This window comes from Dermacentor andersoni, chromosome 2 (genome assembly GCF_023375885.2).
Source record: "Dermacentor andersoni chromosome 2, qqDerAnde1_hic_scaffold, whole genome shotgun sequence".
In the NCBI taxonomy this organism is placed as follows: domain Eukaryota; kingdom Metazoa; phylum Arthropoda; class Arachnida; order Ixodida; family Ixodidae; genus Dermacentor; species Dermacentor andersoni.
Genome location: NC_092815.1, coordinates 130,300,295 through 130,320,934, shown reverse-complemented (window position 1 = coordinate 130,320,934; position 20,640 = coordinate 130,300,295). Strand labels below are relative to the sequence as shown.

Below are 20,640 nucleotides of genomic sequence, written 5' to 3'. Positions count from 1 at the left end.
GGTGGAGCTTGCTAGGGAGAAAGAAAAAGCATGGCTAGGTAGGAGGGTAACTTGTAACCGCCCACAGCTCTCTTAATATGAGACGCTTCACCTAAATTGTGGCGCGAATGTTTTACTGTAGCCGTACCCTACACATCTACAAAATTTGTCCAAACTGTTTCAGGGACCCTCGAAGGGGTGCCTTTTGACAGTTCTTATAGTGTAATAAGCAGCACAAGCATAAAGAACAACTTAGGGTTGAATGACCAAAGAGGCGGCAACGCGAGCACCTCCACCGCGAGTGGAGCGCCACTGCCGGCAACCTTCACGAGTGAAAAGGGAAAGGCAACAGAACAGGTGGATGCCCCCACAAAGGCACCGCAGCATGCCTCAATCTCCACACACTGGTCTTCTTAATTTTGGTCAATTGGTGTTTGGCACATTTTTATTTGAACAGATGTGGTGGCATACAATACCCAAATCATTATAATCATTATGTAATAGCTCTTTAATAAACTGTCATGCAGGTCGCGAAGACACAGGTCACGATCACGGTCTCGAAGTCCAGTTGCACGGTCATCAAGACACCGGTCTCGATCCCGCTCCAAGAGCCCCTACTCGAAACGATTTTCAAAGCACAGGTCACGCAGTCGCAGCCGGGACCGCAGGAGGTCTCGGTCGAGAGATCGACACCACGGGTCTAGTCGCAAGGAGAAGAGCACAGTGCCCGTGTCTCCCGATCCCGTTGTGGGACAGGTTCGTCATGCTCACTTTTCATTTTATACCCCAGTCACACAAGCCACTTTTGATTGTGACTAAGCACAATGTGAATCAAATTGCTCAATCTTCATTGCCTCCTTTGCTTAACCTGCATAAAGGAGCCAATTGCGCTTGATAAATTCTATCCTGATTGAGCCCGATTGTGATCGAATGTGCCTGTGTGACTGGTTTGTTAAGTAAAGAAGTTGCAATTTCACCCGAAAGGTGAAGCATTCACAACAATAGCAAATTATTAGACAACTACACGAAGCAAGGTTTGTTTTATCGGCAGTATAAATTGCTGTACAGTCGAACCCGGCTATATCGAACTCGCCAAAAAACGCCTATCAGTTCGATATAGAGCATAATTCGATATAAGCCTGCTAAATAATTGGATGTCATAAAAGCACATACCATTTATAATATCACTTTTATTGATGAAACTAGCTTAGTTTCGCACGAAATAGTCCTGCATTTTCTTCTGCTTGGGCAATTTCGCTGCGTGCGAGGCACGCACTTTTCCACTTCGTTTAAGGAGTCGGAGCAGCTGAGGCCGCAACATTCCGCATTCGCGCAGAAGCACCGGACTAGTGCGAGCGCACCAATCACTTCGGAGGATGTGGGCCAAAGACGGTCGTTGCTTTCGTCGTTGTGCCCATTTTCACTTGTGCTCGGCACGATGTCGGCAATGTAGTCTTCGTTTGAGGGCTCTCCCGTGGCCGCGACACCATCATTTGCGCTCACAAACTCGTCCACCGTTGATTCGTCAACAGCTTCCGCAAATTCTGACAGCTCGCTCCAAACTTCACCAACAACGGCAACGGCTTCGTCGCAATAATCAGAATTTACAGTCATCACCGAGCACGCGGAAGTCGGTACGGCTGAAGCTATTTTGGATGAACCGCTCGTAGTACACGGCCGTGCGTACGCGTCGGGCACTACGGGCACCGGGTCGCGAGTTAGGCCGCTTTAGCCCTAATTTCCTCCTTCAAAATCGTGCCGAGAGTGCACCTCGGAATCTTGTACGTTGCGGGGACATCCGACTTGTCACCGCGCTCGACCCGATTTATGATTTCGAGCTTCACGGCGAAAGGCGAATTCTGCCGCTTCATCACGGCAACACTGCGGGAGAAGGCGCACACAATGAATCAGATAAGCAGCGAGACAACTCGCACTTTCGCCATCTTGCACGACGAGAGCACAAGAGCCTCTGATTGGCTGTCTGAGCAAGCGCTGCGGGCGGGCGGGCCAGGATCATTTTTTGTAGGGGGGTGTCGGCGGCTCCGAGGTAGCGCGGTCACCTAGGGAGAGCGGTTGGATGGAGCCGCGCCGCCGGGTTTTCCCGACACCACGAGGGAAAGCCAACTTCCGGGGGCACTTTCCGCCGCTTGACGTTCGATATATCGGGAGTCGCTACTAGTTTTTTTCGATGTAAGCGTAATTTTTGCTATATATACTCATTGTAACTATACTGTGTCCAGAAATTGTTCGATATATGGAATAATTCGATGTAAACGAGTTCGATATAGTCGGGTTCGACTGTATACGTTCACTTACTGATTAGGTTAACAAGCATGGGGTCATGTACGCATGGGCAAACATGAACAGATCTCACTCGATGACTACAAACACTCGCTGTCACAACGCTGGCATGATGAAGAGCTGCAGCAGCAGGGAGCAAATTTCCCTTCTTGCTGCCTCTTACTTCAACATCAACTAAGTGCGCGAGAACACAGCGCACACGAACCCATCAGCCACTCATCTCGCCTAGCCTTTGTATCCACCACAGATTACCTCCAAGATAGGGTGCCTGCAACTGTGCCTCGTACTAGGAGAGGAGATACGTGCTAACCTGCCCCCCTCTCCCCTGTATGTGGGAGAACATTGCATAGATCGAGCCACCATACTTCTTGGCTCACCCTTGCATGCTTTCCCTCGCACCTGTAGCACACGGCACGTGGCTACAGTCTTATCGTACATGGAGATTATACGAAACCTCAAGGCAACAACGACGGCAGAAATTTGTCTGGAATGCTGCAACAAAAAGCACATAGAATGAAAGAAACGGTGAAAAAGTAATACCGGGCTCATGCGCGGTGTCATCCGTCTTTGCCTTGTCTCTCATTCTACATGCCTTTTCTAAAGTGAACCAATACAAGGTCAACCAGTTCGCTGCTATTCTCAGCTTTATTGGTCACTGCCCCCTGGTTTGTTCTTAAACATGAACACACAGGCGGGGGGATGAAGTACCACAGATTGAACTTGTACTACCTGGTCTCCGTGTGCAGAATGTTGCATTAGTGAAGAAGTTTGATATAAACAAACTCCTCTTCTGGCCAATGTACTGTGTTATTGGTGTTTGAAATTAAAACAGAGGTGGAACATTGTAGTTTTCTTTCAAGTGTAAATTTTCACAGTAGAGAGAACACTTGCATCACGTGGAGGTTCCCTCTTCTCTGTTGATACAGAAGTTTTGAGGGAGAGAAAAGAGAGATGTATAGAAAAATGCTAGAATGAAAAGCATGTAAGCATACCTGATTAACTCAAGCAGGCCAAGTGTCTATTTGTCCCCACCCTCTTTCAAAGGGATGCCAATAAATCATCAACATCGAGGGTCTAACTGCTTTGTGTTTCACTATCTCTATGATAGTCATTTCACCTTCTATGGCAGATGATGCAGTTATTCATTCACTGAGAAATTCCCTCTCTCTCTTGTCTTTTTGTGCAGAATTGCTAAGACATTTAGTTCTGCACTGTTACTTAAGGCAACAGGCAGATTCTTAAGGCAACAGGTCCTGGAGCACTTGGTATTAAGTAAAATACATCACAAAATGCCACTTCCACATTGAATTTTATTACAAATGAACCGGTGGTTTGACTGAAGGAGTTATTTGTGGTGGGCTTCATTATCAATCCACGATACAGCACCAAAAAACAAAGAAATGGTGATTAGGAAGAACAGATTTTTTTTTTTTGTCTAAGCTGTGTGTGCTCGTCAATTTAAGGGTAGCACTACATGGTGTACTCATGCATTTAATTCCTACATTTCTAATCAAGTACTTTAGAAAGTTGTGTGCTATCTACTTGTAGCTTTACCAGGCTTTTCCAGCTAGCTGTCTATGGACATTTCCAACAAGGGCTTCTTAAGTGCATCCATAATCCACACGAAACAGTTGTGGCCCCATCTGAGCACTTGCTTCAGAGCACTATGAGAGTGGAAGCATCTGCTTTCTGCAGCTGTAGTCACCAGTCTTGAAAGCGCACATTCCGACTCCACAGTATGAACAGGGAGAAGGTGTGTACTGCTAAGATTCAGGGATGGAGGTATGCGAAGCCATAGAAACTGCTAGGAGTTGTGGCCTCCCCTGATGAATCAACCAACACGTGCCAGTGTGTATCTTTTGTAAACCTGTCGAATTTCAACATTCCAGAGTGACAGTAAGACATGTAGGGCACTGAAGACTTACTTAAGTGAAGGCTTATAACATAACAAGTAAAAGCTGTTCACAAAGCAGAGAGGAAATGACGGGCAGTTGACTCTCAGTGGGCTTTTGTGTGAACGTTTGTCTGCACACTCTCTTAGGAATTTGCCAGCCATCTTGTTTTGTTGCATTACTGCCTCTAATAATGCAATTCTGCCACAACAGAGTTGTTAGAAACTTTAGTTTTACAGGATTCCTGACTCTTCTGCTGCATGTTTCTTTAGTTTCGTTAGTGGTATCATTACAATGTCATATACTGTCACTTTGTGGGTTTGTCAATGAGAGCAGGTAGTCCATTTATCAGAAGGAATGCAGCCACCAAGAGCTTGAGCATTGCTGAGTCATGGCTGTGTCGTGTAGCACACATGGAATTGGCACAAGCCATCTTTACAGGATTTACAGGATTCCTCACTCTTCTGCTGCATGTTTCATTAGTTTCGTTAGTGGTATCATTATGATGTTATATACTGGCACTTGTGGGTTTGTCAATGAGAGCAGGTAGTTCATTTATCAGAAGGAATGCATGACATATAGAACTGGCACAAGCCATCCTTGTAGTGCAACGGTGAAATCGTGCCTCACTGTCCAAAGCTTGTGAGCACTGTGAAAGCGACAGAATGTTAGCTGGACATCTCAAGGTAGGCTTGGCCAAAGTTGTACATTACTGGCACAACTTTTGCCTTCTTCCCGCGGTAAGAACTTTCCAGCGAGATGTCCCTATTGTATGTCGGCAATTAATGGAAATGACTTCCTTGTTCTATCTAATTGTTTCCATTGCTTCCAACAGAAACTCCTCATTTTACAAGACTCCTTATGCATCATATAGTTTACAAATTACTCAGTACTTGTAGTACAAGTGCTATTTCTTGTTTTTCAGATCTACAATGGGAAAGTGACCAACATCATGCAGTTTGGATGCTTTGTTCAGCTAGAAGGGCTGCCTAAGCGATGGGAAGGTCTTGTTCACATATCTCAGGTATGTTATTTATTATTATACCAGTAATAATCTGTACTAGTGATTGTGCTGATTGGTATAATGTAAGCACCTGTTTTCTACAAGCCTTCTGATGAGGAATTGAGCTTGTGTAGATGATAGCGCATAGACCTGGTTACACAATTCTACTAACAATGCATCTCTTGTCTGTGTGTGTTCTTGTGCAGCTGAGGAGAGAAGGTCGCATCACCAATGTCGGGGATGTGGTCACCAGAGGACAGCGTGTCAAAGTTAAGGTGCTGTCTTTTACCGGGCAGAAAACCAGTCTCTCCATGAAGGTAAATATCTGCCCTTTTCATGGTTCAAATTCATAGCTTATGGAATTCATAATAATTTTGAACGGGAACCATCTGGTAAAAGAGGTTGCCACCAGTGGCCTTTGGAGTCATGTTGGGTCAATATGATCAACTGTTCTACCATAATGGTGACATTTTTCATTTCTCATTGTTAAACATGCAGGTTTAGTTTTGCATTCAAAGACTTGGTAGTATTGAAATTCTCTATCTTACTCACTTAGGGTGCGAATTCATTCTGCAGCTGCCATAGAAGACATGCCTTAAAGGGGCCCTGAACCACCCCTAGGGCTTGGTAAAAAACACATTCCGTGGATAGCATACACTGCTGTGAACATATCAGCCAAATTTTGCACTCTTGCTTGATGCATGGGGCTCGCAAGTAGAACTTGAAGTTACCTTTTTGTCAAACACTCTGAGGAGAAAAGGGCAGCGTAAGAATCAACAGAATCAACATAGACATAGAGGCGGTGAACATGCCTGAAGAGTTGCTGCAGCATCTGTTGGGGCAGATCAGCGGCTCCGTCATGCAATATGAGCAAGTTGTGGCAGTAGTTCGACAAAGACTGATGGCAGCTGAGGCAGTGCCGGCAGGTTCTGTGACAGCAGTGGTGGTGGTTCAACTGTCAGGCGATGCTGCTCTGTACTTTGATGGAAGTCAGCACCCTAAATACGGCGGATTTAATGACATCCGGTCCCTCGAGGAGTTTTTAGACTGGCTGGAGACGTTTTGTTTGGTCAACGGTGTCACCACCGACAAAAGGCTTACCCACATTGTGCCCACTGCTCTAGAGATCGGCACGAAGTTGTAGGGGCACTTCCTGACCATGTTTGTACCATGGGAGGAATTTACGGAGGCCTTCATTGCGGCATTATCTTGTATTTATGCAAAGCACCTCTTGAAACAGAACTCGAGCTCCGCACGCAGCACCCAGAATAAAATTTTAAATACTTAATTTACACGATCGTGGCTTATTGTGACCGGATTGGCAGCGAAGTTTTGGAATCGGAAAAGGTTGACCGCATGTTATGGCAAATGCACCCGCAACTCTGAGACTTGCTACAGGGAAAACAGTTTGCCAATCTTGCAGAGTTGGCTAAGGCTGCTGACGGCCTCATGGAATATGCTTGGAGGCGGTTGCAGTACAAGCCGCCACCGCCTCCAACTGACCAAGTTGCGAGGGACCTTGCCTTCCAGTCAGCTGTGAACGGGACTGGCCTGCCCAGAATGAAGCCCAGAATGTTGACGGCTGCAGCTGTCACGCCTTTTCAGTCTCCGGCGGCGACATCCTACTGGCCTTTGCATCCTGCGTCGATGCAGTCATCCTACTATTGAGACCAGCTGCATGGACTGACCGCTTGTGTCACTGCCACCTCTCGCAGCGCTGTCACAGGGATACCAACTACACAACTTTGAGGGATTTACCTGCCGTCGCTGCGGAGGTGTGGGTCACCTAGGTTGCAATTGCCCTATGGGCCGGCATACTAGCCCGCCCGGCTGCTACGAACGCTACGGAATCGGGCATTTCCGATCACAGTGTCTGGGAAACAGGAGGCAGTAGGTGCCATCCCGGTGGGCAGCTGCGTGACTGCACTGCAGGTACTGGTTTCAGCCGGCAGGAAGGAGCCCTTACTCGAGGTGCGGATCGGGCAGACTACATTCTAAGCCCTCCTGGATACAGGCTCAAGCATGAGCTTACTTGGCATGCCGGGGGCAAAGGTAGCAGAGGAGGCAGGTGCCAAGCTCGGGACGCAGGTTGGTGCAGTTCGCCTGGCAACAGCTTGGTTCCAGTCTACCAGATCCTGAAGGTGCAAGATTCAGTGGCCTACAAACAGCCGCAACCAGCGCTTCCTGTGTGTGCCAGACCTATACATGTAGCACTAGGTGAATGGACTATTGGCACCGACCCACAGTGCATTGTACCCTTAACTAAGCACGAAGAGGGTCCACTCACAGTGCTCACAATAGAGGAAGATGTAGAGTCTTACTTCCCACTTGCACACCTTCTTCGAAGAGGTTCTTGCAGCTTCTGGCATAGGGAGCAGCATTCCAACTGAAGAGGGCAAGCCCACGCTAAAGCAACAAAACTACGACCAAGCATGAAGGAAGTGCTTGATGACTTCAGCCCTTTGTTCACTACAATTCCCGGATGTACTACCCTTGCTCAAGACCACATAGACACGGGAGATAGTGCACCTGCGAGATGCAAGCTTTGTCCAGGGAATGCTAAGAAGCAGAAAATCATTGAAGGTTGCATACATGACCTTCTAGAGCAGAGTCTTATAAGGAGAAGCAGCAGCCCTTGGACTAGCACCCCACTGCTCGTGGCGAAGTCTGGAGGCTACCAGCTTGCTGTAGGCTATTAGCTTGCTGTAGGCTATCGACTTGCTGTAGATTACCGACCGTTGTATGCACGAACCAAGCTACTTGCCTACCCAGTGCCTTAAACGGATTGGTTGCTAGCACAGCTTGTCTGAGCTTAGTGGTTCTCAAGCTTCAATCTCTCCCAAGGGTTTTTTTTCACATTCCTGTTTGCAATGCTGACATTATGAAAACGGCCTTCACCTGCCATCAGGGTACGTTTAAATTCATCAAGATGCCCTTCGTGATGGCAGGTGGGCCGACAACTTTCCAAACCTTGATGAACTGTGTGCTACAGGGAATCAATCACTACTTCACTATGGCATTTTTAGATGATGTTCTCGTCTACTTGGAGACGCTTGAGAGTCACATTCAGCTGGTGAGGGAAGTACTGCAATGGATTGAAGATGCTGGCCTTCCAGTCAACCCGGACGAAAAACAGGTGTGCCGTCAGTCCCTTAAGTTCTTGGGCCACATCACTTCCCCTGGGTAGTGCAGACCAGATGAAGGAAAGGTGCGTGCAGTGCTAGATTACCCAAGACCCAACACAATTAAGCAGTTGCAAGCCTTCCTGAGGCCTGCTGGCAATTATAGGAACTTCATCTCACACTTCTCACTGACAGCATGTCCACTCACGGACCTTTTGAAGAAGAATAAGCCATGGCAGTGGGCAGAGAGTCAAGAGCAGGCTTTCACTGCACTCAAGCAATCCTTAGCTCAGGATGCAGTTGTGGGCTTTCCACATCTTAGCCTCCCTTTCGTGGTTGAAACTGATGCTAACGGTGTCAGCATTACAGCTTTGCTACTGCAGGCTGGCCCTGATGGACTGCGACGTGTTTCCTTCATTAGTCATTTTCTTACAGAGACCGAAAGCCATTATACTGTCCAGGAGTGGGTGTTCCTTGCCGTAGTATGGACAGTGGACAAGTGCAGGGCCTATCTCGAATTTGTCGAGTTTGAGATCCACTGTGACCACTCGTCCTTGTTATGGATGTTAGCACTGACCAAGCTTTGCCCAGGGTCAAGCGTTGGGTTCTACAACTGTAGGGCTTGAATTGCTGAATCAAGCACAGACAGGGACTGGCAGATATACCCATAGATGCCCTGAGCAGAGCCCCTCTCCAATGTGAAAACCACCCAAGTGACAGTCTGCATGAGACACATTTCCCCATTGCTGCTCCAGAACCTGAAGCGAAAATTACATTTGAGCAAGTAGCAGTAGCCTTGGGGGAGGATGCCACGCTCTTAGATGACACAGCACAGCTCAACCAATAACAGGCTCTTGACTACCGTCTCTCAAGACTGAAGACTGTGGTTCAAGGGACTAGACTGCCAAGCTTAACCCTGATCACCGCCTTCTTAATGATCTGGCCGAGAACACAGAACTGGAGCCAAGCTGGCTGCTAGTTCAGCTAAGAGGCAACAAGAAGGTACCATGGCTACCTGATCACCTCTGACACCTGGCACTGAAGATGGCACACGACCACCCCACAGAAGGCCATGCTGGATTTTTGAAAACCATGAGACGTGTCTCAGTACGTTTTGTCTGGCTGAGCATGAGGGCTGACATATCAAAGTATGTGCACTGCTGTCTGTCAGTGCACAAAAGTTCAACGCCAGAAGCCTGAGGGCCTCATGAACAGTCAGTGGGCCACAGCTCGCATGGAAGAGCTCAGTGTCGGGCCCTTGATATTATCAGGCCCTTGCCATCTACACCTCAGGACCACAAATACTTGCTGCTGGTTATACCTGAGATCGCCCTCGCCATGCATACTGCAGAGAGCGTAGTCACTGAATAGTGTAGCCTGGCTGTGCTGCCGCTGTGAGCTCCACACCCCATGGGAACCCGTAGGTGACAAGGAAGATAGAGCCTTTGTGAGTGGCACACTGTGCCTTTGCTGCAGAACTCCAGTAATGCCTTGAAGAAGCCTTGAAGTATGCTCAGAAACATTAGTCAGCTGCTTGGCAAGTGCAGAAGTCAAGTTCCAACGTTATCAGCAGCCAAGAGCCATTAAAGATGGTGACCTTGTGCTCTTAGATAGTCACACTTTGAGTGATGCTGCCAAGGGTGTCTCAGCCAAGTTGGCCCCATGGCACCATGGACCTTATCACAGGGTCAAGCGGTTAGGCGAAAATGACTTTGTTTTGTGTGACCTTACTATGAGACATCATCGAACTATCGCCCACACCGACCAGTTGGTGCTCTACCATGAACCACAGCTCTCTTCCCATACTGCTTCACATTTTGAGGGGCGGTGGGTGGGGGAGTTAGGAGGAAAGAGCGGTGCTGAAAGGGGACTGAGCTCCAGGTAAGACGAGGCAAGGCGTAATTCTCGGAGGCCGGGTGCACAGTTGTTAGGGAAAGGAACAGGTTGTGCGAGTGTGGCGGCGAGAGAGGAAGGAAGGTGCAGGTGGCGCAAAGTGTGGTGCGGTGTGCGCAGATAGACAGCGTTGTGGAAAAGTCATGGAGTGCGGTAAAAAAGCAAATGTCTGCGACTGGCATGTTGGCTTGTCGTCATTTGCAACAACTATTTTCAACAGAGGCCTTCTCCTCACCTGTTTATCAGTGTTGTAGCTGTCGAATCTTGCCAATTTCTATTAGTTTTAAATACTGAACTAGCGTCTAGCCACTCGAAACTTAAGGTCACACCACACATATGCTTGCCAGCGTGCATTCACTCCTCTCCGTTCCTGGCCTTGGCAAACATTGCTTCGTACTGAGCTATTGATAGCGCTTCAAAATATTCAAGTTGAATGTAGCTACAATTCATCAGTCAAGCTGGTGTAGGACAAAGCCGATCTGCACCGCATAGCACAGTCAGACTGGAGCACATGAGCGAAAGTATGCACTCCAACCCTGTCATACACACTATAGTTGGCCACTGCAGTTGCATGTAGCCATGTAGCTGCATCTGCTGATTAGCGTAGATACTATGGCTGCCGCAGGGTGCCGCGACGAGCCCGCTCGCTGAGGTCAACCTCATGGCCTGATTGATCTTTGTGGGTGACGTGGCTACAGGCAGAGCGTACTACTCCAGGAGCGTGGTGAGCTCACCCCAGTGACAAACATCTGACTCTAACAGGTTATCCGCTTCCTGAGGTGCACACGAAGTGTGTTGCCATCGTGGTCAAAGCTTGTAACGTTTGGAATCCTCTCAACGTGAGTCATCTGGAATGTGGCATCCGTCACTTAAGGTGTAGATATAGTTCGGCGTCTCCAGTGTGCCAGGCAAGCAGCCAGTGAAGTCGGATACATCATGCCAGTGATGCCACGATCACTGTAAATTTGCCTCTGGTATAGTTTGACGCTGTATGTGGCCTGTGACAGTGCAGTGATCAGCTATTGCTACAACAAATGTTCACGGCAAACGAACACTTTTGTATTAGCTGAAAGCACTAACTCAGCATGCTCACTTCAGTGCACCCACACTGTAAGCCAGCATGATGCCAGCTAGCCAAACAAGTGCACCATGCACTGTTGTCGAGTGGTTCTGGTGTGAGATAGGACATGTTCTATTCATGCACCAGTCACACCGAAGCATTGCCGATCATGCTGACTGCACTGGACGTTAAACGTAGAATTTTCGCTGGCTGCGCCGGTGGAGCGTAAGGGCACCACACATAACTCGCATCCACGTTATGCCAGATCACGGCTGAAACAGGAGACGCACACTCCACACTGATCGTGGCCGGACTACATCTCTGCTTTTTAAGCCAATGTGTGCGCTGACGACGTACTCACACAGGCAAATATCAAGACGACATTTCATTCGACCCTCAGAAACTGTGTGACTGTTTAGAGATCCCTAAGTGAAAAGGCGAATGTGCTACTCAAGCCTCTCAGTTCTAGAAATCACACCCGCACGTAGCAATCTCATGCACTGTAGCACAGCTAAGGGATGAGACACCTGTGGAGGCACTGTGAACTTAAATGTAAGTTGAGGAATAGCCTCCGAATTTGGCATGTCGTAGGCGCCATAATTGGAAGTACTAGTGGCATGTACATGAACATCACATCGGAACTGTGCGCTTGCGGGCACAGCCCCGCTTCGCCGTAGCCTTCGCAGTGCAAGGTATTGAAGAAGGAGCGGGATCAAAGACAATCTTTGATTTCTCATAACTCCGCTTCTGCTGAATGCATTGAAGTAGTACTTATTGCTGCAAAGTATTTCTGAAATAGTCTATTTCAACTTCAAATGCATTTCTAGACTTCAATAAAAAGTGTTTCAGGGCCCCTTAACCCTTTCGCTGTCACAGACGTACCGGTACGTTCTCTATTGTGCGTTAAAAATTTCGCGCCTGAGCGCAAAGCTGGCGCTCCTAAACTGGCCACGCCATCTGTTGACTCTTTCTACAAGTTCGTATATTCGCCTCGACCTGTGTTAATCCATGTATTGAAGAATACGGTGCGACTGCCACTCCCCACTTTCTCTTTGCTGAGTGGCGCGGTGGCTCCGCATTCGCTGGATCATGCGTCGCGCGCGTGTGGTTATGGGTTCAAGGGTTGTTCTGCCCTCTCCGCTGGTTTGAAGGTTTTTGTTTACTTCTGTTGGTGTGCCTGCTACGGCGCGTCAAGTTCAGGCGCACGTGCCGTTGCCTCTCCGAAAAGAGTGACTAGATTGCTGCTTTCGCTCTCCCGCCGCACCCTCGCTTCCAACTTGCAGCAGTAAACGTAAAGCCCTTCGAACTTTGTTTAGCCTTGTTTCATCTCCCTCTGTCTTCTTGATCACGCAACGTCCCATTTATCTCCGTTGTGCGGGCGACTGAAAGCGCATCCTCCCTGCGCGCGGTTACTTTCGTATGGCTCAGCGCACGGGACCTTCGTCTGCTCATTGGAGCGGTGGCTCAATTCCGATTGAGAATACGAGCCGAGCTCGGATTCGGACTCGGACAGAATCGTATGCGAGGAAGAGGGTTCCGCATCGTCAGATTGGGATGTTGAACGGATTTTATAGTCAGGCTGATGATGATGATGATGATGTTTACTAACAACAGCTGCAGAACACTTAAATGTGCATATTGCATTGACTGTGTTATTTGTATACCAATCATAATCAAAAATAAATTGCTATGTTCATTCCCTGTTATGCTCGTTCCCTGAAACCAAGCCGACACTGGGGGTGCGTCACGGCCAGAAAGGTCCGACAGCGAAAGGGTTAAAATGTCCCACTTTTATGGACACTACATCAGCTTGGTTGATAAACCAATGTTGCTGCATGTTCTTTGCGATGCTTTTGCTTGCTTCTTGTCAACTTGTGGATGTTATCTGTGTTATCATGGTTTCATTTCTTTGCAGAACACACAAGTGGCTTCAGTCTGCTTTTGTAGTGTAATAGCACAGTGGTCCTGTCATTCTTGCACAAAGAAGAAGAAGAAGAAACTTTAGTAAAGAATAGTCCGGCAGTTCTTGATGTGGTGGCCTCAGGTGACCACCACATCAAGAACTGCCGGACAAAATTCATTTGGTGCATTGTACAGTTTCCACAGGGACCCCTGGTTGTTTTAGGCTACACAGCAGCGCCTTATATTATATCGGCTGATTTTTCACCGACTCGTTCATTCTGATGACTGCTGACCATGCTGTCAATATTGCTACTGTTGTAGCCAAGTACAGTCTACACTCGTTACTATGGACCCACGTACAAAAGATTTTCGGATATAACGGACCATATCTCAATCTTAGTTTGGTCTGCCTATTTTATTAATGCAACGAAGTTCCCTTTTAACGGACCATGCTGCAACGGACTGTCGGCTACAGGGGACGAAATTGGCAGCAATTTTTGTCTAAATCGGGCATTTCAAACGGGCTTTTGCAGTGTTGATATGGGCTGGCAACTGACTTGCGAGGGTGAGCCGATGATCGCGGCTCAATATGTTGCGCGCGAGGGTGGGAGGAAAGCGAGTCGGAAGCGCACCGTCTTCCGCGCGCAAGGCACGGGTGTGAGGCGAGGGAAAGATGGGGGGTTCTGCTCCGGTGGCTGCTGTTAACGATGCAGCTGCACGGGCGCCGTATTTTGAAAGCGATCTGCAATGTGAACAAAGTGTGCGCCCGCACGGGCCTCATCTTCAAGGTGATCTGCGATGTGGACAAAGTGCACCCAGTGCAGGTAGCTTTGTATGTGCTGTGCTTTCGACGTTAAGTTCGTGTTGAAGCGAGAGAGAGCACAAAGGTCAATTCGCTCGCTGCTGCCGCTACACTTATCTTGCTTGATTTGCTATCACAATCGATGCTTCGTCTTTCGAGTGAAACTGCGACTTTTTTTGTTTGTTGTTTACTTTGGACGTTCGTCACTTGCTCTTTGCAATGAAGTTGTTAGACATCGCGGCGAACATTTCAGAAGTGAGGCGTTTCGGATATTACGGACTTCGGATAAAACGGACATATTTTGTCGGATTATCATGTTCCGTATGAATGAGAGTCAACTGTAGCTGTTTCTGCTTTGTAGCCACAAGTTTTCCCAGCAAAGAGGTTCGATATTTGAACTTAATGGCCACTTACCATCCTGCTTACCTGCTTTTCTGTGTCTGTAACTTCCATGACATCAATTCCCCATTAGTGCTAGTAAAATTGATAGCATCGTCTTACTGAGATTTTCATGCATGCTCAGAAAAAGTCAAGCCGCCATGGCTAAGTAGCAGTATAGCCTATCGGATCGTCGAGTGCCCAGGTTGCTGCAAACTTGCTGAGTAATGTTTGGCAGGAAATAGGGATGACTGCCTTTCACTCTATGCAGGACGTAGACCAGGACACTGGGGAGGATCTCAATCCAGTGCGGCGAGCAGGTGACACAGATGGCACCGAGTCGGCCCGCAACCCAGATCGGCCCTGCTCATTGCCACTTCTTACACGCCCTGATGACGACGACGTTGACAACCGCCGGCGTGTTCAAAGGATCTCCTCACCTGAGAAGTGGGAGATTAAACAGGTTGGTGCAATGACTGCTTGATTATGTCCGTTTTGCACTTGCAATTAAAAGGTGCCTCACCAGGCCCCATCAGAAATATTGGATATGGGCCAGAACTTGCAAAGCACTGCCCAGGGAGCGTTCTGCTGCAAGAATTTTTTGTGAAGTACTGGCATAACATTTTCAGCTTTGAGGTTCTAGACCTCAACATCCCAGAAAAAATACTGGCAAGCCTCAGAAGGCCCTAAATAATTTCCTATAAGAGCTTTCCTAAAAACCAGTATCTGTTTCATTTCCCAGGAGGCGTATGTGTCATGACGTCACAATGGCAGAAGGTGGTCACCAGGGAGCAGGTTATCGTGACGTTTTGGTATTCCCTGCAGCTTGTTTGGTTGTATGCCGCTGCTGCTACTTGTTGCACGCCCTGCCATGTCGCTTACAGTTGGCTTGTTCATTTTAACTGCATTAAGCTAAGCAGGAGGAACCATTGCCATTTTTTTTAGATTATTGGAGTAGCACTTTGTGGTGTTGGCAGGTAGCAGCAGAAGCACATCGTATTGCAGTCTAAAGCTTGTTGTTGAGCAGCACTAACGAAAACGGTTGAATCACCCAGAATTGTTAGATTGCCCTTGCTTAAAGCCTACAACATCTGTTTTGCACTGAGAGATGGCTTAGTAGCAAGACAAAATTGCAGCTGAGGGGCTGTAGAACTCAAATCGCCCATGATGAAAGGGGCCCTTACATAGCTTGACTGGGGATTTTGGAGGTCATGTTTTGGCCAGGCACTACTGCCTGCTCCGAGTCAGAGTTCGCCAATAGCACCAACAGAGCAGTGGGATGAATGAGCATCAGTGAGTACAGTCGAACGCTCTTAAAACAATATTTAATTAGGTTCCTAGAAAATGACGTTGTTACTGATAATTGTTATAATTGGGTTGCATGAAAAAAGCAGAGGGGACAAACATTCAAACATACTATTTAGGAAGAAGTGCAGTTGAACCCTCTTAGAGCATTACTGGCCTTACGAATACTCATATGTAACAATGACAGGGTGCGCACAGGGATATGAAACCCTTGAAAAACCTTTGAAATGGAAAAAGTATGCTTTCGAGGCCTTTGAAAGTCCAGGAATTTTTTTTCCCCTTGAAACCCTTGGAATTTCTTGAGTAACAGTCTATGTGACTCGTTTTCTATGGCAAATCAGCATAGAACTAGTAAACTTCTCATTCTAGAACAATGTTACAGTAGAATCCACTTAAGCAGTACCGATTCTTACAATGTGTTGTACTATAATACATTATAACAATAACACCGAACTTCTGTGTGCGTTCTATGGCAAAATAAAGCGCTTATTACAATGCTCCTCTGCAGCGTGTTATCAACTATAACAGTGATAAACGTGGCCAGTGTGTGTGCTGAAGGGAAAAAGAACACAAAATTCGTGGAAAGAAAAAAGGAATGCGAAGCACTTCACCACACTCACCTTTGTTCCATGCACCATGGGCCCACCCACCTTTGCTTGTACCATGCACGGTATGCCTTGGTCGCCCCCTCTCCGGTCTCTCTTCCACAACTCGCCATTGGCAAGATGGGAAAAAGTAGATGGGAGATGGAGGGGCGAGGGCGGCAATGCAATATGACAAAGGCGTGTTGTGCGGGGGGTGGGTGCATGTGGTACAAAGGCAAGTGTGACAAAGGGATTCACCTTTATTTTTCACCTCCAGCCTCCCCAGGCTTTATTGTAGTTTTTTAGAAAAATGCAATAAAATTCACCAAATTGTATCTTCTTTCTTGTCAAAATTCAACATAATTAACCTTTTTAAAAGTTATAAGCAATAAGCAGTTGAATATGATTCACCGATTATAAATTAGATACTTCGCACAACGAGCTTCCATTGTATTTGTATTTTCACAGTACCTGTACCAAATAATTAAATTCTGGGGTTCCATGTACCATTGGCACGATCTGATTGTAATGCACGCCGTAGCGGGGGACTCTGAATTAATGTTAACCACCTAGGGTTCTTTAATGTGCACTGCAATCTAAGTGCACAAGCATTTTTGCATTTCACCCACACCAAAATGTTGCCGTCACAACTGAGCTAAGTGCACAAGCATTTTTGCATTTCACCCACACCAAAATGTTGCCGTCACAACTGAGATAGAACCCGTGACCTTCAGCTCAGCAGTGTAGTGCCATAGCTGCCAAGCTACCATGGTGGGTGCACCGATCCCATGTCCTGCATCTACGTATTGTTTCCACTCAAGAAGTCGGTGGTCAGTAAAAGTGATGCTTCGGAGACCTAATCCATGCTAAAGGCTGACTTAATAAATATTTGTCTTTAGTGTCCCTTTGAAATTTCTTTGATGTATAGTTAAATCTCTTTGTAATAATTTATGGCAATGTTTTTAAGGTGATAGGACACACTGAGTCTATCACACCAAAACATGAACACCTTCCTGTTGGAAGGAAATTTCTATGTACTTCGAAGAGGTTCTTGCGTTGTATCAAAGAAGGGTGGCAACACTTTTTCAATTCATTGCCAACTATTATAAGTGGCAAATAAAATGTTCGACACTCGTGAAGAACAAAGGAAAAGCATGGAAATTCTAGTGGCATTAGGTAATTGAATATCAATTCAAAAAAAATTATTTGGTCTTGCATAAGAGCCACAGAAAAGGCAACACGGCTGATCAGCAGTGTGCTGGCACTGGATAAAGGAAAGCTTTTTCTCATTTAATTATCTACGTGTAATGCAGATTCTAAGAAAATACCTGTCCTAAAGCAGCCACTTAACTTCTTGCCTTTTGCCTTTACAGATGCTGTCTGCGAATTGTATTGACAAATCTGAGCTCCCCGACTTTGACGAGACAACTGGCTTGTTGCCCAAGGAAGATGATGATGGTATGTCATGGAATGCCACTCCTTACTGCAACTCGGAGCTTCTGTCAATGCATGAACTTCAATTAATGCAATATTTTGATGGTTTGATTGTGCAGAGGAAGACTTGGAGATTGAATTGGTTGAAGAGGAACCACCTTTTCTGAGAGGCCATGGTAGATCGAACCTGCAAGATCTGAGCCCTGTTAGAATTGTAAAGGTCAGTACTGTCCAACTTAAACAAAAGTGTCTTTCCTTCTTTTCAAAAATGTTTTGCTGTCACTTGACCCATTGGCTGCCAAAGTTGGTGATGACCGGGCGTAACGATGTGGACCATATTGCCAAAGCCAGCAATTCGTCAGGTGGGTTGTATTGTTGGTTCAAAGAAGTATTCACAGATGGCACAACAGCTGTACATATGCTTTTCTTTTCTTCAACTGCGAGGCTTTTCTTTCGAGGAACCCGTATGAGTTTCTTTTGTAGCGATTGCTACGATTGGGTGGATGTCTCATTTTCCCCTTTATTCCATTATATGCTGGACAAGTTTAGAAATGTTGTTGATAGATGGCACTAGGGGGCATTCACTTCACAGTTGTTTGGATTTTTTAAATTTGTTGTTGGTAGCATTTGAAGAATGTCTGAGTGCACATTGCACTTTTTCTTTTGGGAGGATTTGCTGCAAGGCATGTTCAATAACAGAAAGTTAGGTAAGAGCTTCCAACTCTGCATCATTCAAGAAATGCAACTGTCTTTGCGAACTTGTTGTCCATCACCCAGCGGTCATAGTCTTCAGGTAGGTCTGACTTCAGTTCAGCCTTTCTTAAATCGGCCTTTCTGATAGCCTGTGTTCCAGGACACATTAAAAGCAGTTGTCGAGCATCTGATGTTGTCATGGGAGCCAAGCGCTTGGGGAAGGCTGCTTGGTCGTCTTTTGTTGATACCCAAGCACAGGGCACCGATGGTGTAAGGGCCACCTTAGCCCAAGGCCTCCAATGAGGTACCTTCTGCACCCAGGTACCTGTTACAGAGGAGCAAGCAGACACACAGGGTGAATCAAAGTGCACGTATCCCATCAGAGGCTCGATTTCAGTGCTTGGTAGAGAGCGGAGATTTCCGACGGAAGAGTTACAGATGCCTCAGATGAAGCTTTGCACCTGCACGCACCTATGTGCCTTAAGCAGTGCTGCGGGGGCATTTCCCACGTCAGATTCTGCGGAACCCTGGCAGAAAAAAAAAGAAAAAATTGATCACGACAGTTCAAAGTTTGCAGTGCAGAAAAGAACAAAAGAGACGGCAGGTGAGAGAGTGAAGATTGCAGTATAGCTCTCCACATGTATGAGTGTTTAAAAATTTCCACTCAACAATTAAGATTTGACTGACAGTATGGTTCTGAACTGACAAGTGCTGCTTCGTATTGTAAATAAAAACTTATTTATTCATATTTTCTTCAGTGTTTATTACTGTAGAGCATTATATAATGAACGCAACAGTGAAAGGTTGCATAGCATACATACAGGGCAAGAATAATCGGAACAAAGGACCATGCACCACATATAATATTTGGTAGTCAATAGGTTAATGCACTGTTGTTTACTTGTGTAATTTATTAGGAAAAAAATTAAGCAACTTGAGCCTATAGCCTAGAATACTGGCTGTGCAATGTATTCGAGGACACAGCTTCGAATTGCTATAAACATTGCCACTCTTGTTCCATCTGTCTAGATATTTATCTTAGTCTTCACCAATTCCTCTGTCACCTGTTGTGGGGTCTCACACGTGCTCTTGGGACAAAGTAACAACAACACAGTAGTGCAAACAATCAGAAGGGCATTTATTGCGCCTTTCATACAGTAATGCCTTATAGCTGAATTACTATCCTCAGAACATGCTGATGGGCATGCGACTAATTGAGGAAGTCCGACTCACCATGACCGGATAGCGAGCGAATATGTTCGCTCCCATGCTCGACACCGACAACTAATCGTTTGCACGTAGAGTCATGCAAATGGCGGCGTTTTCGAACGATCGTGTTCATCCATTCCGGTGCCATTCCTAAGTCTTTTTCGGGATGGTCCCGCAAAGCGTGGATCGGTGCAAGCACGGAGTGTCCGCATCGCTCACCGACCCCAAGACAAAGAGGACGAGCCTACTCCCTGTAGCACTCGACTAAGCCCACCATTGTGCGACGTAAGCAGCGTAAAAGTCACGCGATCTCGTAATATGCTGCAACCACACCGACCGCCACCGACGCTTAGCTACGGGGGGAAGCCGAATTACAGGAGATGTGAGAGCCATGCCGGGAACAATCAGGGGATGCGTGAGAGTCTGTCATCCCCACACTGTTTAACAGTTATATTCCAAAGTATCTCTTCTAGTCTGGTGTGATGGAGGCGCACCTTGTAGCCTTTGTGCAGACGTTCCCTTATTCTGCCATCTTTGTGTCTCTACCCCTTTTACACTCTCCCTCCCTGCAGTGACATGCTTAGTGACGCTCTTTCTGTCTTTTTGCCCATAGACATGGGAGCCTCTTTGCTTATCGCATCACCCTGGGAACATGCATTTGTGCAGTGTTTGGCGCTGCATGAACCAAAGAAACCTGTCTTTGTTATTTTTGGGCAATATTGTGTTTCTTGCAGTGCAGTGCTTGGTGCCCATTGCAGGCTGAGCGCATCTGCATAGCTGCATGCTAAGTTATGCGAGACAACAGCTGACGCAGCCCTGAGGCTTGCTAAGCCTGAACCCACTGTCGTCGGTACTCCTATGAGTATACGAGACACTGCAGGGGTACACAGCGTAGGTTCATAGGCTTTCAGTGCCGCTGTCATACTGGTACGTTTCCGCGTTTCTGTCCCACCATGTCACTGAAGTACCCGTTTGTTTTCCACTCTCTAACCTTGGATACCAAGAGTGCATTTTTCGATAACCATGTTGTTTTCTTCCCTTCTGCATGACCAAAAGTAAACATTAGTGTTCATTTTATAATAT

The 20,640-nt window shown here is 46.8% G+C and overlaps 1 protein-coding gene across 1 annotated transcript in view; it reads left to right on the top strand.

Annotated features, from left to right (window-relative positions):
• The window catches only part of pea (ATP-dependent RNA helicase pea), a 68,444-nt gene that overhangs the window by 9,881 nt on the left and 37,923 nt on the right, over window positions 1-20,640 (top strand). Inside the window, exons 6-11 of the mRNA XM_050187589.3 lie at window positions 507-735; window positions 5,098-5,196; window positions 5,382-5,492; window positions 14,604-14,795; window positions 17,595-17,679; window positions 17,775-17,875. Of these exons, the coding sequence (XP_050043546.2) occupies window positions 507-735; window positions 5,098-5,196; window positions 5,382-5,492; window positions 14,604-14,795; window positions 17,595-17,679; window positions 17,775-17,875 (817 nt within the window). The remainder of the gene's footprint in view (window positions 1-506; window positions 736-5,097; window positions 5,197-5,381; window positions 5,493-14,603; window positions 14,796-17,594; window positions 17,680-17,774; window positions 17,876-20,640) is intronic.